This window comes from Indicator indicator, chromosome 1, assembly GCF_027791375.1.
Source record: "Indicator indicator isolate 239-I01 chromosome 1, UM_Iind_1.1, whole genome shotgun sequence".
Taxonomy (NCBI): Eukaryota; Metazoa; Chordata; class Aves; order Piciformes; family Indicatoridae; genus Indicator; species Indicator indicator.
Genome location: NC_072010.1, coordinates 12,407,424 through 12,434,178, shown reverse-complemented (window position 1 = coordinate 12,434,178; position 26,755 = coordinate 12,407,424). Strand labels below are relative to the sequence as shown.

The window sequence follows — 26,755 nt, the reverse complement described above, 5'->3', positions numbered from 1 at the left end:
CGGAGCCGCATGCCGCCCCTGCCCTCTGCCTCCCTACCGGGACCACGGCCTGAGGGAAAGGAACCCGCGGCAGCACTGCCTCCCTCGCCTGCAGCCGGTGGGCTCAGCCCCCTGCCGCCGCCCCGCCTCAGACCGCCCTCCCCGCGCGGCACGCCGGGCCAACATGGCCGCTTCCCGCTCCACCGGGCGTCCGCCGTTTGGCTGACGGACTGCTTCCCGCCCCGGGGCCGCCCCACCGGCCGGCATGGAGGAGAGCTCCAGCTGCGAGAGCCTCGGCGCTGGGCGGGCGGCGGCGGCGCGGCCGCCCAGCGGCGACTCCCTCTCCAGGTAACGGCCGCCGCGCCATCGCCCCCTCCGCCGCCCGCGGGGAGCCGGGGCTGGGCTGCCGCGGCCGCACGGCCGTGGGGCTGGGCGGCGTGAGGGGCCCCATGTCAATCAAGAGCCATGGCGGGGCGTGGGGGAAAGGAAGAGGGCGAAGAGGGGTAGAGGGGTAGAGAAAAGGAAACCGAAGGGATGGAGCTGGTTCCATTGTATCCTTCCGTGGACAGGAGGCTCTGGCGTTTCTCCGCCGCCGGGTCTTGCCCACCGGTGTTTCCTGGTGGGATGTCCTTGGTGGGGTGGCTTCGGGGCAACGGTGCACGCTAGCCGGCGTGAGCACTGCTCGATTGCGGCCAAGCTGGTTTATTTTACATGTGTTTTAGTCAGAGCAGGAGGTGCCGCCCCCAGCAGCCTCTTGATAGAAGCTCTCCAAATACCCAAAGCTGTGCTACTTGCAGTGAGTGGATTTAGGAAATCAACAGTAGAGGTGAGATTTTGCTGGAAGGACAGAGTAGGGCACCAGGTTCATTAGCTGCCTTCCTGCACACTGCTATTCCCAAGCTAGGCCTCATCCTGTGCTTTTGCAGTACCAGATTTCTTGAACATTTCTGGTCAGAAGGACTTTCAATGCCATGTGGGTAGTTTCCATGGTCTTTAAGCAACAGAAACTGAAAGGAGACTTTCCCGTTTGTTCCACCCTCTGCAGACTATTGGTGAAGTGTAAGTTTTTTGATTTGAAAACATTTCTCTCTTGGGCTGTGTGTTTGATGTAAGAATGTGGCAAGGTAGCAAGGGAGGACATTGACTGATGGACAGGGGTGGAGGTACAGGAGGCTCCGGGTTTTGTAGTAGAGCCTGGGAACAGGATAACTTGATGGCTGAAGGTTGTTCCGTCCCATTCTGGACTGCTCTTGCTATGCTCAGGTTGTAGGATCACAGGGTAGCTCAAGCTGAAAGGATCTCATCATCCCTTAGTCTAGCCACCTGCTCACAGCAGGGACAGCTCTGATATCAGATCAGGTTGCTCATGGGGTTTACCCAGTCTGGTCTTGAAAACCTACAAAGATGGAGACTGCACAATCTCTCTGGGAAGCCTATTATTATTTCCTGGATACCTTCCACATAAGGGGCTGCTTTTTGGTCCCCTGAAGCAATCTGCTCCAGGCTCTCCCAGACACTCCTCACAGGCAGGTGCTCAGCCATACCAGGTGCTGCTTCTGTGAACTCCCTCCAGCTCATCAATGCCTTTTTTGCACCGGAGGACTAAACTCAATGCAATATTCCAGAAGCACTCTAATGATTACCAAGTAGAGGGGGATCCTTCCCTGGATATCCTTGGCTCTGCCTCTGTTTTTACAGCTCAGGATGCTGGTGGCCTCTTTGCTGCCAGCATCTTTAGTCCCATGCTTAATTTTTCCACAGTAGGGCCCCCAAGGCCTGCAAAGATGCTCCCCAGGCAGGCAGTGCCCACTTTGCAGTCAGATTCCTTCCTTCAGTTCTTCTTGATTCCTCCTTTCACCCTCCTTCATCACATTGTTCTGTTCTCTTTACCAGTATGCTGGTGCAGTTTACCTGTGTCCTTCTAGATGCCTACAGGCCTATTTCCTCCTTACCTTGCTTACCCAATATACTCTTCTTTCTCCGTCTGCATCAGCTTGGGCAACTTGGACCCATCTGGAGGTCAGTCACTGTCAGAGACACAGGCCTGTGGATGCAAAAGAGAGCTTAATTCAGAAGAGCCAGTGGCTACAAGGAAACTCCTGTTCAGCCTTTCAGCAGCATGCCTTTCACAGATGGAACCATTGGGAAATTAAGATGATTAATTTATTTCTTTTGAGTGTGCACAAGGCTGTGTCCTCCAAGCCTTGAAAAACCCAGACTTGAATAGATTTCTTGGGATATAAAAAAAACTTGTCCATTAGCTTTCAGAATGTCAAGTCTCTAGCTCCAACATCTAGAACCCATAGAAGAAAAGCACCCTTTTTTTTCTTTTTCTTTTTTTTTGTTAATGTGTAACAAAATAGATTTTTCTCTGGCTGGGTGTTAAAAATAATTTTTCACCTGCAGTTATTAATAAAAAACCCTTTATCTTGAGTCGGTACATGATTTGAAACTTGGATAAGATTAGGGCAAAATTATAAGTTAAAATAGTGTTCTGGTGGTGAGAGATGCCTAGTGACCCTCAGAATATTTATTACAAGCTTCCTCTGTGAATCTAGTGATACTTATGCACAAGTAAATAATTTTCCTATGAATTAAACTGTAGATCCATTTTTATGAGAGGAATTTTTAAATTAAAAAAAAAATTGTTAAAGCTGCACTGCAGTCTAATTTTATGCACCAGAACAATTGCTCTGAAGCTAATGGGTCTATTTGTATGCATTGAAATACGCTTATTTTTGTCTTTGTGATTGTGGTCTAATAGCTAGATCAACTTTGAATTGTTAACCTATGACTATAGAGATGTGACACATTTTCATGATGTGATTTTGCTTTAACAGAAAAAGTGAGCTTCGGGGGTGATGTGAGGAGCACAATGAGTCGTGAGGGTGCTGTCATCAGTTTTTATAAACTGTTTTATGTAAAAGGAACAATAGCAAAAAAAATGAGTAGGTCACTCATCCCAGATTCAGTTACCTAGCAATGAGAAGCCTTACTAAGTTGTAGTTAACAGGATTGTTTCATGTAAGATTTAGAAGACTTGGAAAGGTGCTAGAATTACATACGTACAGCAGGGGATCTTTGAATTATTTCAACTCCAGCTCTGAAGTTAATTGAGTTTCATATTCATAGAGATCCTTGAGATCTAACTTCTCAACAAGACACGCTTGATAGTTTACTTACATGTAATGTTGCTAATGGGAGTAAGTGCCTTAATGTACATATATTTATTTATCTGCTAATAAGGCATGTGAGATCTCAATAATGGCATTTGACAGTGAAAATTACTTTGGTATTTTAGTAGACAGTAACTTGCAGTACCTCTGCTCCCTGAGGAAGATACAGGAAAAAACTAAAAAGTGTTACTTCCTTTCTGTCCCAACAAAAAAAAAAAAATTGAAAAAGTCTTTGAGACTAATAATATTGAGTTGGATCTAGTTGGAGGTGTCCCTGCTCACTGCAGGAGGGGTTGGACAAGATGACCTTTCAGGGTCCCTTCCAACTCAATGCAGTGTGTGAATCTGTATTGCTGTTTGTACAGGGCAAAAAATCCCCAGCTCTGTGTGGAGCTACTGAGTTAGTTTCAAATGAGCAAGTCACAGCTAATTAGCTCAGCTGCCCTCATAGTTGTGCTGAAACAGCTGTTCTGCTTTTGAAGTCTAAGTTGTCTCACCCAGTGCTAGTTTGGGTGGCACAGCACTGACTTCTGCAGATCTCTCTTGCTTCCAAAGGTCAGTATTTAGGATGGACTTTCCTCTTGCATCCTATTCTTGTGAAAGATGGATGACCATGAGCGAACTACTCTTGAAAATAGTTGTGTTGGTATTTAACTAGCAGCTTGCAAGGAGCACTTAAGTGTCTGTAGTGTGAGGCCAGGAACAACCCGTGAGACAGAAAAAGGAGTAAGGTAAGCCACTGATTCTAGCATTTGATGAGCTACAGCATGATTATGTCCAGAAGAGCAAGCCTTGCTCAGTTTTATATCTGCTTTTGTAGCTGTAAAACGGCCTGGAGATTCTGGGTGAGAAGCATGTGTCATCTATGCTAGTTAGACTTCTTCAAAGACCACTCTTAAAAATTAATTTATAGATAGAGTTGTGGGTGGGTTTCATGCTTTGTGAGGGATTTTTGGTTGGAGTTTTTTGGTTGGTTTTTTATTTGTTTTGTTTTGTTGCATATGGACACTCTAGCCTTTGGAATTTGAAATAACAGCCAGCAAAATTCTACCACAATCTTTCCTTTTGTGAAGGGAATGCCAGATAAAGCCATGTATGATTTTAGCAGAACACATGATTTTAGGAAAAAGGTGATGTCACACATCAGATGTTTACTTTTAATTAAATTGATGAGGCATTTTGGTCTTGCAGTCTGTATGATTATGTGCCATAGTTTCTGAATGTGTATCTCTTTGTATTCCTCTGAAATGCTATCTGAAAAACCATATTACAGTCCAGTCTGAACAACAGTCCAGTAAGATATCAAAGAGGCTTTCTGTTAGATCTGCTGAAGGTAAATTTTTATTGCCTGTGCAAAAGTGTGGAGGTGATTGTACTGTAAGGAAACTGCTGTTGGAGATGTCAGCAGTATCTCAGCCTCAGTATAAAATGACAGAAAGACATAAGGCAGTGGGCAGATGTTTCCTGCCAGCATAAATGTAGCAGTGCTTGATGTTGTCGCTTTCTACTTGCTTGTTACCACCTCTCTACTGGTGGTTATCATCCACAGAGGTCTGCAGATACAGTGGATCCTGTACGTTGCACTTTCACTGACACATATGAGAGTAATCGTGCTGCTTGTCTTTATGTTTGCAGGGATAACTCTGCAGACATAAACTCTGTGTAAATCAGTGCAGCAAGCTCTGTTGAAGCAATAGCTCCATGAGATATGAACTTCCCTTCGCCTCAAATAAGGCTCTGTCAATACCTGGTCTGATTTAAGGCTATGTTGAAGGAATTCTTTCCCCACGGGTGAGAGTGATGCTGGAAGGAGTTGTGTCTATAAGCTGTTGGCTGAGGAGAGTTCACTAGCACCACATTGCTACCAGATGTATGAGCTTTGCTGATTGAGTTGTTTCATGATGACTCATTGAAGTTAGACTTTGAACGGGAAGTTTTTTGCCAGTTCTGGTGTTCAGTGAAATGTGAGTAGCTGTCATTTTCCTCATGGGCTTTGAGAGTGCTTCTTGCATTTGATTTTTTTTTATATGTGTGAAGCAGGATTTCTCAAGAGTTGTTACTGTTCAAGACAAGCACATTGCTGGCTGAGTGTTGATAATGAACTGTTTTTTTGCATATGAGAAACTTAACACTGTGCCTAGAACCAATTAGCAACTCCAGATGGGCTCATTATCATTAATTTTAATATGTGAGTGATAATTTATAACACTTACTTGCAACTGAAGTCCATTCTGAGACCGTTTTTTTATGTACTGTAAATTGTGAAGAATAAGAGCAGTTTTGCCTACATGTATGTTTGCAAAGTGAGGATAATCTTTTCATAGAGTCTGAGAATTTGGGGCAGAAAATAACATTCAGTTGAAAAGACTTAGGAGCTTTTAGTTTATGCAGTACACTTGTGAAAACATTACCTTTGAGGAACTCGTGAACTCTTTTTAGTGGCAATCTTTGATATGCACATTTCTGCTCCTGCATTCAGCAGGAACCATTCTTACTTCTCTTGGAGTGTGAAACCTTCAGCGTTGGAAGTTTTTCTCTGTCAGGTACATGCATATCTCTTTGTCCAGGCTTTGGCCATTCAACAAAATTGTGTTGTTTTTTCCCAAGTATATTTTCAATTTGAGAATATAAAATACAATTGACACATTTTTCTTGTGTTGTAATTAATGTTATATTGCTCTTTAAAATCCTCAGGAATTTGAGATGCCATGGTTCTAGCTGCTATACAGATACAGAAAGCAATGATTTCTGCATTGAAGAGCCAGGGACCAATTATTTAGATATGCCTAAGTCAGGACTACTCTTCTGTTTTTACTATTGCCCAATGGGTAATTTTACTAAGCTCTTGGATGTGCAGTCGAGTGCTCAGACTCCTTGCTGAGAGATTGGACGAAGAGTAAGGAAGTCTAAGGATGAGATGAAAAACTGCTGTGGATAGATGAGGCAAGATCTGACAGCTGGTGAGGAGTAAAGCTAGGCTCAGAACACGACTCTCTTGGGTCCCATCAAGCACTGTCTTTTCTGAAGAGAGATGGTAATGTTGTGTTGGCTAACAGTCTGTTAGACAGTTTTGAGTTGTGCACATAGTTCCTTAACTACAGTGTATTTACAACAGAGACACAGTTACAGAACCTGATTTTTAAAGGCTGAGGATGATTGGATGTCAAATTACACAATTTCTATCTGTTTCATGGTTGTGCTCCTGCTATGACTTCAGTTATAAGTGAATACCTGTCTTGAATGTATTACGTTACCAATTTCTGATGTTTTATTGTCTCCCTTCCTCTGCTAATTGTTTTATAGCATGTACAAAGGCAAGAACTGTATTTGGAAAGGTCATAACACCTCTTGAATGGCTCAGCAGAATCAATAGTCCACATTTTTTTTTTCATTAATCTTTTCCCGATGACATACTTTACTGTTACAGGTTTTTTTATTGCTGAGAGTATCAGATAATGTAAAAAGAGACCTGATCCATCCACCAAAAGTCTTACGTTACCAGAAAGTTTAGTTGAGGGAAAAAAACCAGCAAGCATACATTAGAAGTGCATTGGAAACTTACCAGAGGTCAATCTGATAAGTTGTTACGTACAAGGTGGCATTGTGAAAAAGGACGTGGAAAAAGTGGTCTTGTTATTTGTCCATGGGAAGCATATTCCACCATGGAGAAGAGGGTGACAGGAATGTAGTGAAGTGCTTGGTTTGTAGAGGTGTTTGGCGTAACCCAGGCAAGTGAACACAGAAGAGTAACCATCAAAGTAATTAGCCTCATCTTCACTTTTAACTAAAAAACATTTAGATCTTTTATAACCCCAGTAACTGGGAGCTAATTGAAGAAAGAATTGGTGAAAGACAATGACAAAAAAATCAGTGGATCTTTTCAAGTATTTGTTTTTCCTTTTCTTACCATCTGTAGTTTCTTTTGCCAGACAATGTTCTCACTCAGTAATTTTCCAGTGATTTTCAAGGTAGCTCTTTTCCTTGGTTGCCTTTCTGCTCCATGAATTCTTTTTCATTGCTTTCTAAACCCTGGTATATTTGATGATGGGACAATGTTAGCAGTTTTCTAATCTGTAACCCCTTCATGGTGATATTCTATTCATTTTTTTAATCTCTGTACAAATGCTTCCACTTCAGAGGCCTGGCTTTTCTATAGTCTTCTCTTCATGGCTCCAGAATCTTTATGAAGTCACTCTGGGTCAGGTTTAGGTATGTGATCGTATTTCTGCTGGATTAGTCAGAAAACACATGAGTTTATGATTTTTTTTTTTTTGTTTAGTTTTGTTTTTTTTCCCCTTTTGTTCTGGGAAGATGGACAACACCTGCTTGGAATAAAACAACATTTTAACATTTTTATCTGGATTTATTTACTGTGATGTAAAGAGACTACATGCGTATACAAAGAAGCGTTGCACTCAAAATTGTGTTCAAAGGCTGCTAAAAATGCAGCACACCTTTATAGTAAAGAATTTGTTGTTACTGAAACTTTGGATGTCTAAGCATTATTAGTCTAGAGGCAATTATTACAGAAAAAGAAAGAATAGTAATGCAGTTAAAACTATCATACGTGCAGTTCTTGGTTTCTACCCTTCTTCCTGGCTTTACTCTCGCCTTTCCCTTGCTCCTCTGGGCTCCAGGATTGCTGGTTTATTCTGGTGGTGGTGGATGTTAGAGAGCGAGTTCTCACCATCTGGAGTCCTTTGATGAGGGAAGTATGAGGTTCATATTGATGGTTTCTTCTTTCCTTACTGTAGGATCCACCTGGGATCATTTTACTGTATTTGATAAACAACTTGACTCCTACCTATCTCTGTCTTCATAGAATCATAGAACTGTTGAGGTTGGAAGAGACCTTTGAGATCATCAAGTCCAACTTACCTAGAGCTTGCACTGCCATGACTTGCAAAGCCACTACCACTAAAGGGCATGACTTGCAAAGCCACTGCCACTAACCACCACATCCATGGGTCTTTGGTAACTCCACCACCTCCTTGGGATGCCTGTTCCAATGTTTGATAACCCCTTCTGTGAAGAAATTTTTCATAATATCCAATGTGAACCTCCCCTGCCACAACTTGAGCCTGTTCCCTCTTGTTCTGTCACTTGTTGCATGTGAGAAGAGACCAACCCCCACCTTGCCTTCACTGGTCTGCAATTCCACACTACATCTGATTTTGGCTATATGTGGTTGTTTTTATGGGTTTTAGATACTATTTCTTTATTCTCTGTATTATTCCTGAAACCAGTTTTGTACAGCTCCAGGACTGTGTTTCTTTAACTGACCATTGGTGAGTTGTTTAGAGCCATGGTCTCCAGTGCCAAGCCTGTGCCCTATCTCTTCTCATCCTGTGCCTGTAGCTTACTATGCTGCATCCTGTCTCCATTTCTCCAGACCTCTGCTATCATACCCAGCTCTTGTATTTCTCTATGCAAAGTCATTACATCAGTGGTAAGTATCTGCTTCTGTATAGAATAACTGCTTGTTACTGCCAACTGTGCAAAACTGTGGCTGTACCACACACAAACAAAAATAAAGCAGGTACAGACACCTGGCCAATTACAGAGATTCTCAACTAAACCAATAAAGCTGCAGAAAGACCAAGAAAAGTTCAGAGAAAGCAAGAATTAACAAACCTCTGTCCTAAGGCCTTGAAAATGTATTATATGAATATATTATATCCTCTTATTTTTCACATTTACTTATTTCCCTGTACTTCTCTGGTGACTGCAAAAGGCTGTGTTCAACTGAAAATAAAAGGCAAATATAAACTCCTGCCACAAGACACTCATCTTCTTGAAACCAGGGCAGGATCAGATTTCCATATGTCCATGTGAAGTAGGTGTCTAAAATTTCTCTACACTCAGCAGAGTCAATACACTCAGCAAGTAAATCAGCTGAACAAAGAAAGTATCCGTTCTAGGAGAGCTGAGTTGTCGTCTACAATCCATTGCCTGGGCTTCCATCAACTAAGTGAGAGCATAGACACCTCTTGATATCTGCCATAGAGACCTCATTGATCCTACTCCTCTTTGAGTTTTTCTCACACACTGATTTCAGCTTGAGGAAGCAGAGGTGGCAGGCTGAAGTGTCTGTGTGTGATCTTAGAAGGTCAGTGCTCATTCCAGGTGCATGAGGTGAGATATATATGAAATACTCAGGTGAGCTTGAAAATGTGGTGTGCCTCATTTCATCGTAAGGTGGAAGAATTTGAAAGAGCTTTGGTTTTGTACCCTACCACCAGTAGGGTGAATGAGTGTGCAGAGCTCTTTGGCAAATCTGGGCCATATAGAAATCATTGGCTGCTGAGCACTTTGGAAAATGGGCTTTATATTTAGACAATAAACAGGACTGAGTTTGTAGGGACACCTGGGCCCAGGTATGAGTGCTGAACCTGGGTGTCTTTAACTGATGGACCACAGTCTTCTGAGATGCTGAGCTCTCTGGAAATCGTGACAATATACAGGTGCTCAGTGTTTCTGAAAAATCTGTGTGGTCTTAGTGTGAGTTCCTGAAAATAAAGCTTCCAAATTATTGAACACTTGACTGACTTTAGCCTTGACACTCTGCTAGGGACCAACTGCATGCAGGTGGCTAGACTGCCAACAGAATGTAGTTGTTCCCAGTCCTTTTTTGAGCTAAGTCTGGCAGAGCATGCAGCTGCATAGTGTCTGTGGAAGCTTATCAATGTAGTGCACCATGTCAGTTTTGCTAAGTGATACAGGACTCTCCAGATTGGCTGTATCTATATATTCTTTCCTCCTCCTTTTGTTTTTTCTGAAGGTGGAACAAGTATGATGAATAAATCATTGCTGAGTAAATTGCTGGGTAATTTTAATTTCTGTGGGTGTTTGGTTTATTGAGGTGAGGGGGTTGTGTGGTGTGTTTTTGAAAGAAAACCAGAATGTTGATATGTGTTACATTCTAAGGTGTTTATTAAAATAAAATATAGGTAGGAATGTAAAGGAAAATTGAGACAGCACATGAACTGTGGGAAGCATACATATTTTTAGTGAAACTATATATAACTGGTTCTTAGTATGTGGCTAAAAACTAAGGCTCTGTCAGAACAGAAATAGTAGAAGAGAAGTTTTGTCTGTCTTTTGATCCAGTTCTTGCTGTCCTAAGGTGAGTATTTAGTAATGTAGGTATAATTTCTGTTTTTCTTCTTAATCAAGTTAATAGTTTTTTTAATTTAACAACAAATAATCCCCCCACCCCCAACACAATGTTAACAGGCAGACAGATTTGATATCCTGTGTTGGTTTCTGTTTCTTTTCTGCTGCTTCTTGCTCTCAGATGCTGCAGTTGTGTTATTGCAGTTATCATGGGACGTGTCTGAATTTGCATACAAATCACAATAACTTTTTACTTGTGTTTCACTCTGGTGTAGTATACCTTAAAGGAAGGCGGTGGGAGTTTATGTGGTAAATACAAGTATTGATAAACTGCAAGAGTGGTTTTGAACCACATGACTTTTGTCTGTCCTCAAAGTACCTGTGGAGACCTTTAGATGTTTCCAGCCCCTTTTCTCCTGTGGGGTGCAGCAGTAAATCCCAAGTTGCTCTGATGTAGGAGATAGCAGCACCTCCCTTCTGCCCTGGCCTCTTAATGCCACAAAACATCCTGAACTCTGGAATCACCCTCTTTTCCAGGGAGGTGGTTGGGGCCCCATCCCTGGAGGTGTTTAAGGCCAGGCTGGATGAGGCTCTGGCCAGCCTGATCTAGTGTGAGGTGTCCCTTCCAACCCTGACTGATTCTATGATTCTCTTCCATAGATAGAGCTGAGAGACACGGATGGTCTTTTAGCACCAGGGAACACTTAGATTTGGATTCTTAAGTTGTTTTTGTGCTAGAGGTAGTCATGCTGTGTGGACTACCTCTTGGCTGTGGTCTGCCAAAGCTGCTACCTGGGCTGGTTTAGGGGAGAAAGCTGCAGGTCAGGACATGTTCTGATTTGTCACTTGCCATATGTCCCATTCATCAGTGATGTCCCTTTGTCACTGTGCAGTACTTCTTCAGCCATCTGCAGCCTGAGGTGATGGAACCTCTCTCCTTGAGCCATGTTTTTTTGACCTAGAAATACTGTTTTCTCAGAGAGGGGCATTTTCTTCACTACTGGTTTAGTCTTGCACTCCGCAGTATCTCGCATTTGAAAACAAAGGCTCTAGCTCCTCCTGAACAACCTCAAATGGTCAAAAACCCACAATAATAGTGTAATGTGTAGGCGGGCACAGAGATGAGAGGATGGGAGCACTGTTCCAGCAGGCAACCTTGTTTGTGTTGATGGTAAGCAAGGTTGTGTTTTGAACCACTCTTAACCTTAGAATCATAGAATCAGTCAGGGTTGGAAGGGACCACAAGGATCGTCTAGTTCCAACCCCTCTGCCATGGGCAGGGACACCTCACACTACATCAGGCTGGCCAGAGCCTCATCCAGCCTGGCCTTAAACACCTCCAGGGATGGGGCCTCAACCACCTCCCTGGACAACCCATTCCAGGCTCTCACCACTCTCATGGGGAAGAACTTCTTCCATATGCCCAGCCTGAATCTCCCCACTTCCAGCTTTATTCCATTCCCCCTAGTCCTGTCACTACCTGATATCCTAAAAAGTCCCTCCCCAGCTTTCTTGTAGGTCCCCTTCAGATACTGGAAGGCCACAATAAGGTCACCTCAGAGCCTTCTCTTCTCCAGACTGAACAGCCCCAACTCTTTCAGCCTGTCCTCATAGGAGAGGTGCTCCAGCCCTCTGATCATCCTGCTGGCCCTCCTGTGGACACATTCCAGCATGTCCATATCCCTCTTGTAATAAGGGCTCCAGAACTGGACACAGTGGGATCTCACCAGAGCTGAGTAGAGGAGGAGAATCATCTCCCTTGACCTGCTGGCCACACTTCTCTTGATGCAGCCCAGGATCTGGTTGGCTTTCTGGGCTGCAGCTGCACATTGACAGCTCATGTTGAGCTTCTCATCCACCAGCACCCCCAAGTCCCTCTCCTCAGGGCTGCTTTCCAGCCACTCACTGCCCAGCCTGTATTTGTGCTTGGGATTGCCTCGACCCAGATGCAGGACCCTGCACTTGGTCTTGTTGAACCTCATGAGGTTGGCTTGTGCCCACCTCTCCATCCTGTCAAGGTCCCTCTGGATGGCATCCCTTCCCTCCGGCGTGTCTGCTGCACCACACAGTTTGGTGTCATCAGCAAACTTGCTGAGGGTGCACTCAATGCCACTGTCCATGTCACCAACAAAGATGTTGAACAAGCCTGGTCCCAGGACTGATCCCTGAGGGACTCTGCTTGTCACTGGCCTCCACTGGGACATGGAGCCATTGACAGCCACTCTGTGGGTGTAGCCATCAAGCCAGTTCTTTATCCATCTTGTGGTCCACCCATCAAACCCATGTGTCACCAGTTTGGAGACCAGGATGTGGTGCAGGATGGTGTCGAAGGCTTTTCTCAGGTCCAGGTAAATGACATCAGTTTCTGATGTCATTATAGTCTTAGTTTATTTTTTGTGCTGATGGTCTGTCCTGGTGATTGGAAACTCTAAAGCTTTGGAGCACAGACCCAGATGGGTGCACCAAGTCCACGCTTCTCCCAAGCATTAGGGCAGAGGCAGAATGACTGGCTTGCCTTTCCATCATGTCTCACCTGGAGGAGATGGGTTGTTTGCCTTGCCCACCACTTGCTGCCTGAACTAACACTGCAAGGGAAGGCACTTGTGCTAGTGGTGGATTTTCCAAGTCAAACATTTCCATCATAAACACTGAACTAGCAGCCTGTTTCAGGAGGTAGTAATTAATTTTGGACTCTGTAGATACAGCCTGAAATTCACTTAGTGAATCAGAGGTAAAATGTCAGTTCACTCCAGAAGCCTTATAACTTCTTGAAAAATATTTTTTTCCTCTGTTTTCTTTTCTTGTAGCTGAGCATCATCCCTTACCAGCCGGGACCTTGTTAGAAACCTACCTCCCCTTTTGTTCCTCTCCGTGAATACAGACCATTTTGTTGTTAATCTTCCATGTGCTGTTCAGAGGATATCAGTTCAGGCCTCTGGTAGTTGCTGCTCTTCCTGTTTTTTACCTTCTGGATTGTTTGACATAATCAAAGCACGATACTGTGTGCTGCTCGCTGTTATTAATTACGTGCTGCGTATTGGTTTGTCTTTGGGTGTTGGCCTTCTATTCTCGGAATCTTGCAAATATTTTAAACAATCAGCCTATTGTTTAGCAAGTGCTCTACACACTCTGTAGGCCTTTTGTAATTTCTGTTTAAAAAAATAATAAAAGAATGACTAATGGAGCACGAACGGTGCTCGTGACACTGTAGTCCATTGTGTAACTATTGAGAGCAAAATTTGCATTCCTAGAAAAGCTTGTTCACGGTCAAAATATAGGACATTCTCTTCATGGCTCATGGGAAAACATGTACTATATATTCAGCTCAGGATGCTACTTAGAAGGATCAACTTTTTAAACATGACATTTTCCTTCCTTGGAACATTGAAGTCAGACTGAGACCCGGCTGTGCTTGGCAACAGAAGTGAATCTTTTTCATTCAGGCAAGTGGTGTGGGGGGCTATTTTAGGTCTGTTGCACACATGCACAATGATTTGTTTGCTGAAATGGCTTCTTTTTAAGATGTTGTTAAGCTCTGACATTGCCAGCCCTTTTGAATAGAGAGGATACATGATTATATTGTACAACTGTCTGCTGCCTCTGAATGCCAGAGGAAGCCTGGTAGTTTGTGCTTTTCTTTCCCTCAAAAGCATATTTGTTTATGGTTGGGTTTATTGTTGGTTTTGTGATTTTTTTTTTTTTTTCCCTTTCCCCTCTGAGATTGTTACAGGTCAAGCAGAGGTTAAAGTGGGCTCTTCAAATGTTTAGAAAAATTGTGAGTTGGCTTACTTCTGAAATGTAGTAATTGTCTGTAGTGTGTGTGGATAAAAAGAGGATACTGAGTGTTTGGAGGGGGTAAGGGTGCATCTCATGTATGTTATAGGTAGTTTCCTTTGGTACATGTTGTTTAAAGTAGAATAAGCGTTTTTTGATTTTCTATTTCACTCTGAAGAATTAAGATTGAGTCACTTCTTGCTGGAGATACTACTCCTTTGTCTGTCAATGTAAGCTGTTTGAGAGAGAGGTTGCCTGTTGTTATGGGCATGCTCAGTGGCAAGCACCATGGGATTCGTGCCTTGGGAGAGATGGTGTTAAGCTTCTAAAACTTAATTTACGGCAGCAGAGCCTGTTAAAGTCCCGTGGTGGAGTGGAAGTCAGCACAGAGTGCCCAGCTCCTGCTACAGGACCCTGGTTCAGTCAGATACCAGCCATGCTTTCAAGTGCTTACCTGAAGAGAGATGTACAAGGACTTCTGAGTACCCTTAGAAGTATATGTATACAGATACGGATTATGGGGACCACTTATCCTTAGCACAGATCCACAGAGAGCTGCTGTAAATGGGAGAGCCTGATGTGGGCAACAGCTGGATTTCCCAGGCCAGTTCAACCAGTACTAGCTAGGACAAAGTTCATATTCATGGGGAACAAACACTGGTTTGTCTCCCTTTGCTCTGATGTGGCCCAGAAGGTTTTTCAGTATTTGCTTTTCCTTCTCTGAAAGAAACTGGAATGTTGAAAATATTGAGGAGGGAGAGTTGTCAGCTTGAATTTGGAAAGTGAGTGGGGAGTGCTTAAGAAGTGCCCAACTGCTGCAGGTGCTCCTGTTGATGGCTCTGCTGGAAGTCTGAACCAAGTGGATCCTGTTCTTTTGGCGTCTGAGGCTTCCAAATGAAATTGTATTTTCCACTAGTTGTCATTAAATTGTGGTTTTCACCTTGACTAATTTTAGGCATGTACATAACAAGAAACTTTTTTAAAAAACCCAAACAACTACTAACAAAGAAAAAACAGAGAGGAGTTGGAAATTTGCCCTCTGCACTGTTTTTTTCATTTATGACATCTGTGGCTGAGTATTGCCCAGCAGTGGGTTTTATCACCTGTTTTCCATGTCAGTTCAGTGCTTACTGAAACAAAACATTCCAGTCTGATACAGGAGAAATGGTGCGAGCAGCCCATGCCAATTACTGTCTGAGTCATTGGCACACCTCTGCAAGCAATGCAGCAGCTACTTGTTGTACTGGCAGGAAAGGAATATCCATAAAGAAGGTGCTAGAGAGTTGACTTTATCATCACTGACTGTATTTAGGTTGTGTTATTTGTAAGAGTGAGCCAGGATAGCATTTTAAGTTGTTGGTACAAAAGAAAAATTGAGGCCTGTTTTCCAGACGTGTTTTCTTCCTGTCCCATCATTTTTTTGCAGAGTTCTGGGTGTTAAACTCGGACATGGGTTCCCAGTCATGGATTTTCTTGGTTTTTTTCTTCCCTCTTCGGTTGTCTTTTCTTTATTATTATTATTTTGAGCGAGACAGAGGCCTCTGTCTCAGTTTTCAAAGTGTGAACACGTGTCTTCAGAAATGAACCGTAGTTTCTCAGGGAGTTGCTGCCCATAGAATGGTTTGGGTTGAAAGATCATGTAGCGTAGCTCCTCTGCCATGGTCAGGGACATCTTTTGCTAGATCACGTTGCTCAAAACCCCATTCAACCTGTCCTTGAACAATTCCAGGAATGAGGCACCCTGTTCTATTGTCTCACCACCCTCATTGTTGCCAGTCGCACTCTGCACAGGATTGTTTCTCATCTTTAGGAAGGCCTATGTATGTACACTTTCTATGTTCTTGCTGAACTGAAAGAGGCCCACCTTTAAGATGCTTGCTTGGAAATGACCCTTCTCAGCAATTACAAGCTGGGATGATTTAGCCAGACCATCCATTAAAGTAATGTCATGATCTTTGTGTCATGTTTTGCCAGAAGTTGTGAAGTTTTATGTGATACATAAAATTGGTTGTCATGGCTTTATTCTTGGATCACATGGTGTAAGAGGAGAGGTTGGATAGTGTGGTTGTCTTTAGATTGAAGTTCACAGAAACCCTTTCATAGAGATCTCCTAGGAATTTTCCTTCCTGTGGAGGGTGCGGAAAGGGAGGGAAAATATCCTTTTTTTGATGTGTCCTTTTTTTGATGTTTTTTTGAGATTGTATTATTTTTTTTTTATGGTAGAGTTAAGGATACAGAGAACAGAGTCCTGCATAAATGGTGCATTTGTTTGTATCAGGTTAAAGCTGTGGGGTTTCACAATTTGATTTGGGCACTTTTTTTGCATCTCTGGGCTTATCTCTACCTGACCTGAGTTCACTGTATTATGCTTGGACCCTCATGAGGTCAAACCACCCCCTTTAGGAGCTGTATCTGTGCTTTCTCCTTCCTGGGAAAGCTGTTGCTTATCTGCTCTAGAAAAGCAGTAACTTCAGATTCTTACTGTAACAGTTGGCAAAACAAATGGCAGCTATGAGTGTTTATTTCTTTTCCTTGGCTTTCTCATACAATGTGTTTTTTGTATTGCAGGAGTCCAAAGGTAGAGATTGTCTCAGATGGCTTTGGCAGATGCCATTTAATTGCACTTTTTGGAGTAGCTGAAGATTTTTATCACTGCTTTCCCCCACACCATCATATTTTAACAGGATAGGTTTGCATGTCTCAGACACTTCTGTTGCAGCTTCTTTACATCTTTGTTGACAGTTTAAGCTAAGTGCACTGGCATACCTTCAATTCTGCAGTAATACCTTTCAGTTGCCTGAACAAGAATCACTGGAGGGCATCTGTCTGAGTCTGAATTATGTTTGAAAAACCATCTGGCATGTTGTGGAATAGTCCTAATAATAACAATGAACGCTTTATCAGGAGTTGAGTCATTGTGCTTGGTTTTCATTGTAATTCTCTTATTAGTTGCATATATGTATTCCATATAGCCAAGGGGTTAATACTGTACAAGACCATTGTGCCAACAGCCCTCATTTGGACTCGTTTATCATTCAAAATCTGGCCAGAAGAAACACATTTAAATAATAAAAGTAATCACTAAGATGAAAGGCATAGATCAGTGTTAATTGCATCCTAAACCTGTTTCCTGCTTCTGAATGGGAAGAGAGGAAGCAGAGCAGAAATGAGGATGACAGTCACAGGAATACTGTGCTTTCTTTGAAGGTGCTTTTGAGCTGTTGTAGGGGCCTGTTTTAGTACTTAGCACTGACATCCATCAGCAAGGACAGTGTAAAGCTGCCTGAGCTTGAAGCATGGGAAGAGAAATGCTCCAGGAGGTCCTTGGTCTTCACAGGTTCCTCACAGGAATATATGCACTCACTTTCTTTCTTGTTGGAAGAGCTCAAAGTATTTTGTGAACTTTGAGTGTATGTTGTTTCGTAGAACCTTTAATGAGCTTCAGAGATAGTATCATTATATTGCATGTTTATTAAGCTGTATTGAATCAGACCTTCAGCTAGCAGTGGCTGACATGGTTCCAGTAATTTTTTTTAACCCTTGCTGAAATCTGGCCAAACCTACTTGTGTTCTCAAGTGTTTGTCAGGTGTCCCTATACACAGCAGTTAGGTCTCAGTATTTCGACCCTGCCATCCTCAGGTTTGCTCTGTGTTGTCTTACTGAAACAGCTGTGGGACTATGTCCTCAGGACTTTAGACTGATAGCAGAAGTTAGCCCATCATGCTGCCTAAAGTATTGTATGAGGCAGCTTTAACTACATTGTCAAAAACTGGGATAATGTGCATAAACTGTGACAGAAGCCCAAGATGATGCAGAAGGGCTGCTGGCAAAGAGTGGAAGGAGCTCCAATCTCCCCACTGAGTTTGCATGTTGACCCTAGGATGCTCTCCTGCTCTCTCCCATCCAAAGGCATATGAAATCATAGTGGTTTGAGGATCTTTCCCTTTGAATTGGCAGCAGAGGAAAGCTCAAGATGACTAAACTACTGAAGCTAATAAACTTCTCATGTGCGTGCAGGGACATTAGGTTAATTAGTTTGCTAAGCAGCGGAGCTGGAGCTGTGCAACTGCCTGGCAACGATAAGAGAAGGGAGTTGCGAGGCAGTGGCACTTCAGTTGTCTGCCTCTCCATTCCATCTCAGCTCCCTGTTCATGATGGATGAAGAGAGCTAAGGCAGTGAGCTGAGCACACACAACCTGTGCATGCTGCGCAGAGCTGCGTAATCCAAGCAGCTTTGTTTGCTGCGTGTGCAGGTGTCGCTTCCCCTCCTGGTGCTGTTGCTGGAGGGAGGCTTCACCAGTGGCTTCTGTAGAGCAGAGCGACATTGATGCAGGGAGCTTTTGGAAATTCACTTCTAAAATGCAAATATTTTCCTTAATTAGAACCTATTTGAAGCCAAATATCAACAAACACAACACTTTCACAGCTTAGACATACTATGGGTATAATTCTCTTTTTTTTCCTGTGTAAGTAGTTTGTCCCTTAGTCTGCTGAAGTGAAATTAATTAATTTCATTTAAAAAATCCTTTGGTCTACAGTGATTAATTAGATAATTTCTGCTTGTGTATTAGGTAGATGCTGGAATGTATCAGGGCAGGGAAGCGTAAGTAGAAAAACTGGTGAAATTTTGATCATTTTGTTAGCACTCTTCCTCTCTGGGAGCTGTTAAAAACAGGTTAGACAAATGGATCTTCAAAGTTCTTTGGGCGTAGTTTGTTGTAGCTTGGGGGCAGAAAGACTAGCATGCTCCATTAAAATTTCCAGCCTTTCCAGCTTCCCTTTCTGTGACTAAAGGATGTGAAATTCTTGATGTGGACTCTGGTGCTAATAGATTACTGTGCTCAGTGATTTAGGGATGGTATTGTGGTGCATGTAGACCAGGTTAGCTGCTCATGTGTCCCTTACTTAGTTGTTTACTCCTCAGCAGAGTTGTAGCCTTGTAAAATGGATTTAAATACACAAACTTCTGAGCTCTTCCAAGGGAGGGAGCTAGAAGGCATGGCTTCTGGAGGCTTACTCTGAGTCTCTGGCTCCCCCGGCTGGAGTCAGTGTTGGGAGAAAGTGACAACACTGGAGGGACAGGAGTGCGAGTTATCACCCAGCAGTAAAGGCTTCTGTAGTATCTGCTTGCTCGTTGTTGATAACTTTAAGTACCATCTTTTTATGGCTGGTTATACAGTAAACTGGGCTGCTTTGTGGAACAATTAAATTGTGGCTTAATGTGTTTTTTCCTTCCCCAACTCCTCCCTTAAAAAAAAATCAAATTAAATCAACAGTTGCAAACGTGAGGGTGAAAGCTTGGAAGGCAAGGGCTGACTGTGCAAAAACCAGGCTGAAAGGAGTTTCAAGGAAACACATCCAGGGGTCTTAGCTCATTTAAGTAAAGTAATGTAAAAATGTGCTTTAGTGTTAAGCCTAATTTAGTGTGCCTGCAGGCTGCTGCGTGCAGAAGTGCTTTTAGGCTTCCCTATCATCTCCAGATACAAATTCCCTCCCTCTCCCTATGCTGCATCTGATGATTATACAGCCATGTAATGAATCCAATCATCCCTGTTACCCAACAGAAGGCTCTCTTCATGTTTATTAATAGTTTACTGCCCCAGCAGATCAGCAAATTGAACCATGCATCCCACGATGCTCATCCAGCACTATGGAGATGGCAGCAGAGTGCAGCCCAGGCTGAGAGGAGGAAGAGAAGGGAATGTGAGCAGCCCACTCAGCAGCAGCATACAGTTTGTATCAATTTCATTGCAAGGTGAAACTATACACAAATTCAGTGTATGTGTGATGCCGTCTGTCATCTCTATGAACAGGAGGCTTTACAGATTCAGTTCTTTTTATTTTAGTGTAAGATTATTTTCTGCCTGGGATGGAGATGCTGGGGGTGCTGCAGTGTTAGCAGCATTGTGTGCACAAGTGTCACTGTCTTTCCAAAATCTCATGGGTCTACCTGGCAATGCTGTAGGAGTTGAGCAAGCGAGAAGCTAAGTGATTAGCTGTTGAACTGTGTGCAACAAATGCATTCAGTGGAATTGCTATTTCAGTGGAAATGCTATTCAATTGGCACACCAATATCTTTTATTTTAAATATCTTTTTCCTGTTCCCAAAAGTTCCATTTCTGTTTCTATTACATAGTCACCAGTACTCCTTGGAGAGAAAGGACTAATTCCCAGCAAGAGCTCAATTTTGTTGCAGCCCTTCATGTTTTTAACACTGCCTGTGCAATACTTTGCCAAACTCTGAAGAATAGAAATACAAATGGAACATTTTGGCCTTTCAGTGGCTGTTTACCAGCAGCAATACAATTTTCAGACAATTAACAGATCTCCAGGCCCTTTGGAAGCTCAGATACAGCAGTTTCTACATTGTCATGTCTAATTAATACAAGTAGTAACGGTAATACTCCTGCTGGTGTTCTGCTTTGGCCAATGCTAGACTTGCAAGACTGATAGCTGATCCCACGTAAAACCTTTCTGGGGTTAGTAAGAGTGTGGGAATTAATTGCCACAGATAGCGTTCACTGCTGTACTATGGCTTCAGGGAGTGACGTTGTACCAGGGAAGAACTTCCTTTACAGTCATCTAGGGTTTAAGAGCATTATTAGCAAATGCTAATTTTAAGCAATTATGGTTGTAGGAGAGGTTGCAGCATAAAAATACTACAAAATAAGCTTATTTTAATTGCTTACAGCTGTACTAGAAAAACTATATTGAAAAGTAAAAGAACTGTTTTGCTTTGCTGTTTAGCAAATTGCACTTTATATCACCAGAGAGGTATGCTGAGAGAGTCTTTTCAATTCTCCCAAGGGTTGTACTTATACCTGACGGAGGAAGGTTATGTGTGATGGAAAGTTCTGAGTTTCTTCCACCATTGTAAAGCTGTGGTTGGAGCTGTGCTGGCGTGCATTCAGGACTCTGTCTGTTTTCATCCCCTTGCAGCACGCTAATATCTCCCATCTGAAAGCCTGAAATGGAGGCCCTTAGTTTTTGTGATTTAGGATTTAACCAAGTGTGTGATCATGATAATGCTGGCTCGGTGTGAGCTGAGATTTGGTAATGAATTGCATGTGCTTTGGTAATCCATGGCAACGTCGAGTAAACCAGCTTGTTTTAAGCCACTGCTGAGGGCTGAAAAGCTGAGAATGGCAAGGGTGGCAAGAGTGAACAATGTCTAATAGGACTGTATCAGGAGAGGGGCTGTACTTGCTGGCTTTTCAGCATGGCTTTAACAGACTCTGGTGTTTCTCATTTTAGTGCTTCCACTTCTCAATCGGACCATTCTACTCACACCAAATCTGTGTCTGCTATATCATCTGACTCGGTCTCCACCTCAGCAGACAACTTCTCTCCAGATTTAAGGGTATGTGTGTTTTGTCTTAAAAAAGAAATACATATATATATTGTCACATCCCTCAGAGAACATTTCTTGCTCCCGTGAGTTTGGATATGGTAAAATGATGTCAGCTTTCAGGTTAATGCCAAATTTTGTGTAGCCAGAGCATGAAAGGACTGAAAGTCAAACAGGTAAAATGGATGTTTAATCTGTACCGTATTATTTCCTTTTTTATAAAGTTGTTTAATCTTCAAAAAGCTAACTCTGCAACCCACACATGGAGATGACTTTTCAAAGGATGTCCATTTTCTTGTAAGTGCTTTAAGTGAAATCCTCAACCTGCCAGTTGTATATCTTTTTTCCCCTGTTGTGTGTGTATACAGGAGATATTCTCTGCTGAGAGCTCCTGCTGGTTTGTAAACACTGAGTCCTTGGAAGTATCTTCTTTCAGAGAGAGATTGCTGTCTCCAAGCTGATAAAAATAATCTTCTGTCACCATAAATTGCTCTGACATAAAAAGGTCCAAACAAGGATCTTTTAAGCTATTGGATTAGTTAATTGTAAATTTAGAGTTCTGATTCAGTGTCACAGGAGGTTTGAAAGCTATCTGTGTGTTCCTCTTATGAAATCAAGGGAGTTGCTGATACACTTTTGCTTTAAAAAAATGTCCCTGAGTATAAAACTGTTGCTGTTAGTACATTGTGGAGCAGAGTTGGACTAGATGATTTTTCAAGGTCCCTTCCAACCCCTAACATTCTGTGATTCTGTGATTATAGTAATGATTTTTAGCGCTTCTCAGCTGTGGTTGAGCATCTTTGTAAAAATCTAAACACAGTAAAATTGCATAACTCTCTAAATTCAAAGCACATTCCTTTCACAACCATCATAACTCTTGTGTCCCATATTTAATAGTCCATAATTAATAACAGAAAGTCCACTTGTTCATAGTGGCAAGAATGTGAATGCTTCTTTCTAAAGGCAGCTTATTACCCAGTATTAGTGTAACATTTAAAAACTAATCAGTAGTTTATGGCTAATCTAATAATATTTTACACCTTTTACCTATGGACACAACAAGTAGTCTTCAGAATGTGCCTGGGTAGAGAAGTTTGTAATGTGTCTGAAGTTCTTCCCCTGTGAAAGTGGTGTGTTCAGTTACTCCACTATAGTTTTTAGGCTGAGGCTAATTGATTCATTGATACATATGTAAATGTACGTAAGATTGCAAATACTGCTGTGGCTGTAACTGTAAAAATATATTAAATAGTTACACAGACTTCATTTTTTAAATGGATGTTTACTTAAGTGTGTTTCTTCTTCCAGTTTTGATGTACAATGCAACTGTCTCTTCACAGTTTTTGTGACACTTGGAAATTACCTTTGAAAGTAGAGATGCAGCAACGTTTCTTTTCTAGAATTGAGACTGTCTTTCCTTCCTGGTGTTGAAGTTTGCTCAGCATGTTTTCCTTGTAACTCTGATTGCCTCTTGTGACTCTTCCCACCCTTTGTCACTTTATCTGTGTGAACTGTAAGCTGTCTGGGCAGGGATTCCAGCTTTTCTGGGCTTGTCTGGTTGTCCATCCAACTGGGCCTCTGTACCTACTAGCAATTCAAAACGTTGTCTGCAGAGGAATGTTCACTTAGCTGTGTGATAGATTTAGGCAGAAGATGCATATCTGTTGTTTACTGGAGGCCATTAGGAGCCCATACTAGCTTGCTCTGCCTAGGTTCATGTAATTTGCAGAATGATGTCTTCACAGCCTGTCCTCTTCTTATTTTACTCTGGTTTTTTTCCCTTTTGTTTCTTTTATTTCTAAGCAAACTAATGTTCTGCCATGGTTGGAAAGAATGCTGCTTCCCTTTTATTTAGAATAGTGTTTAAGAGAGAGATGGTAAAGCAGAGAATTACTGATGTACCATGAAGCACTGCAGGCCAAGTGTCAGCATGTCTCTGTTGGCAAAATGTTTCCTGCTGTTAACCCTCATCAGCTCTCTGGGGCCTGAATTCACCATAAGCCTGCCATGCGTTACCTGAAGCTCACTCCTGCAGAGGTGATGTGAGTGGCTGCAATCCACCTGTGTAGGCCTAAGTTAGTTCTTACCTTTACACTTGACTGACTGTTTGTCAGTAGCAAGAAGACCTAGAGAAAATGTATTCCTGTGGTCCTGCTTGTATTAGAGAAAGGGGCAGTTTCCCCTAGTAAAAGCTGACTTTATCTGTCCTGGAGGAATTAATGCATTAACCATTTCCTCTTCGTTCCTGAGAGTGAACATGCTGTAAAACAAGCCTGGAAGGGTGAATAAAGATCTGTCCTCTACCCGTGGACAGCCTCATGTGTTGGTATTGCCAGTGGAACTACAGTCCCACAACCTGTCCTCTAATCAGTCAGTCACTGTCAGTGCTAATGCATTACCATTTGCTCCCCAGGCTTGCTCTTGGAGCCTAGCGCTAGCTGCTAGATGGAAGATCTATTGAGTGCTGATGAGCTAGCACTGATTTCTTTCAGGCCTTGAGTCAAGGAGAACATATGTCCTCTCTCTGGGCTTATCGTTCACTGTCCGGTTTTCTCTAAATTAACATCTCTGTCATGTGACAATTCTGCAGGGTTTTTTAAAGTCAGTTCTGTAAACGATTTTTCAAGGTCCTGATTGTTCTTATGATTTCCTTTTATCCTTCTGAGACGTGGCCTTGCCTTTGATACTGCAGATGAGGTCATATTATCAACTGATACAGTAGCATAAGTATGTTTTCTGTTCTAGCTTTTCCCTTACATGCCAGAGCATCTTGTGCAGCTTTGAATGGCACAAGACAGGACAAGCTCCCAAGTCTTAACAGGTACTGGGGTGTAAGCTAAGTACCTTTATTACTTCTGAGGACAAAAAGAAGTCCTACGTTGATCCTGGAAAACTGTAAGAGAATAAGCCCTGAAGTGGGAACTAATGCATTTTGTGTTAACTCTGTGGTATGGGAGACAAGTGCTACTTGGTGTTCTCACAGGAAGGTGTTGAATCAGTTAGCTTTAAGAAGCTGAAAATAAGTTTTCCAAGATTTTGAAGTGGATCTGCCAATTATGGGATTATGCTCTTGATATGTATTTAGTTTTTCCCTGTTGGAATGAATTGCTACATGGATCCATCATCTCTCCTACCTCTGCTTGATCTCTGCCTCTGCGTGTGGATTTAGTCAAATTTAGGAATTAAATTTCTGTGAGATGGAAAAAACCACTTTGTTATAGCTACAATTAGCACTCTCTTTTTCTGGGGGGAATTTTTAGAAGAATAGTAGGCGTCTATCAGGAGGAGGGAACCAGGGGAAGGACCCACATAATTTCTTGCAGTCTGTGCCTGCAGTTTTCTTCTGGAGTGCAATTAACACTCCCTGTGTGTGCACATATGGGTGTAATGAGGTAAACGAGACAACCACTGGGGATTCCTACTGAATGCATGTGCAGTATTTTTCCTAAATCTTTCTCCACAAAGTATTTAATAATAACTTTTATGAAGGTGAAGGATTTGGGGTTTTGTTAGGTTGTTGGGGTTTTTTAATGTATATTGAGCATTTCAGTATCTAGAACTAAGATTAAATTGCCTCTCCACTACAATTTATACAATTTTAATTTCATAAATTAAATAACTTTTGGCTGCTTTATTTAACTTCATAAGGAAAAAAAAAAGGAAAAAAAAACCCCAAGAACACCCCCAAACCCCAACAGAAAAGCAACAAAGCACGTTAAGTTCTCCCTTCCACCCCTGTTCTGGTCTCAGATCTGAAGCTGTTTAAAATTGATTTAGGGAATGCAGTTTTGGAGGCAATTTTTAGCAAAGACGCTGCCATGTGTTTTAACATAAGTTATAGATCACACAAGAACAGAACCCAAGTAGCTGGAAGCTGGAAATTCATAGATACTTTGTAATTTGGGATGAGGTATTAAATCACCAACATTGCCAATGTGATTGAGGTCTGTAAATATATCTTAAAGATCTGGAAACTTGGTGATTGTTAGCCTAGAGTAAGATTCCTGCTCTGGAGTCCTATGGGTAGTATTTTCTCCTGTGCTCATAGGCAAGTATGTCTCTGCATTTTATAGGACGTATCTTAAGTCTTCCTGCTAATGGTCTAGATTTTATCAGTGGATACTTTCACTTTTAGTTAGCTGTTGATTTATAGCATAATGCTTGAAGTTTACAACATTCAAAGGTTTGGAGTAGCTCTCATAAAAGGGTAGATTTTTTTCCATCTGCAATTAAGGAGCAGGGGATATGGCCAGCAGAGCCTGGTGCTACTTCCCTTAAGAACGGTACCTTTGCCTGAAAATGAGTTAAGGTCCATTGTGTTTGGGCTTTGGATTGTCAACTGCTAAAGCCTGAACCAGAGGACAGAAACTCATATGTTGACTTTTTATGTTGCTTCTTGCTTCTGGCCCATTCTGTGTACAGAGGAAACTAGTTCAGCAGACCCATATGTCACCTGGTTAGTTGTGCAGGTTTTAGAAAAAGGGTTCAAATCTTTGCTCTTGGCATTGCTGTTTGGGACCACTAAACCACTATCCTCTTTGAGGACAGCAGTAAGATCCACAATTCCTAGTATTCTTCTGAGGGCCAGCAAAGTATTTTACAAGCATGTGTCCATCCTTCCTGATTTTATACTCCCTCCATAATAATTTCCTCCTTTGCTGTACAAGGAGGTGGATTTGTAATGGGTTTAAGATGCAAGAACATTATCATAGCATGCCCAGGGCTTGAAGGTTAGAAAAGGGAAGAAATAGAGTTGCTTGCATAATCTTAATTTGTTAGCCATGGTGTGTATGGTTGGAGATTGTGGACAAACCCAGGTAGTTTATTTTGTAAGATACTTAACTGATACATAACAAAAGGTATATGAAAGTCTTCTCCTTCCAAGGCATCTCTGTCTCCTTAGGTCTTCTGGATGAAGTCTGCTTGAGAAAGTCTGCATTCAAGGCAGACAACCACAATTCCGTTGTAGTTTGCGGAAAGAAATAGGTTGTTTGTGATCTGATTTATCTTGACTTTAAGAAAATGCCTACTCTAGGAGAGAATATCACATAGGTGAGCTAGGGAGGTCCTTGCTGCAGGATGTTGCGAACTTCATTTGAGGGTCAGCAGTTCTTAGAGTAGATCCCAGGTTTAGCTGTGCTCCAGTAAAGGTGCAGTTTTGTTTCATTTGGAAATCTACTGTGTTTGTCCTCTGACTGTGAGAGTTCAGGGTAATTCCTCCATATGTAGACCTAAAATTGAGGTAAATCTTGTCCCTTCGGTGATGTAGGGCAGGATTAAGTGAAATGCCAGTCACTGACTTTGCCACCTTTGTGTTACTTTATTCTAGCTTTAGTGCAAAGTGGCTTAGACTAGTTTTAT

General features: G+C 42.3%; 1 protein-coding gene across 1 annotated transcript in view; it reads left to right on the top strand.

Moving 5' to 3' along the window:
• Positions 1–244: 244 nt before the first annotated feature.
• The window catches only part of MTMR2 (myotubularin related protein 2), a 70,195-nt gene continuing 43,684 nt past the window's right edge, over positions 245–26,755 (top strand). The window contains exons 1-2 of the mRNA XM_054385642.1: positions 245–327; positions 21,301–21,406. Of these exons, the coding sequence (XP_054241617.1) occupies positions 245–327; positions 21,301–21,406 (189 nt within the window). The remainder of the gene's footprint in view (positions 328–21,300; positions 21,407–26,755) is intronic.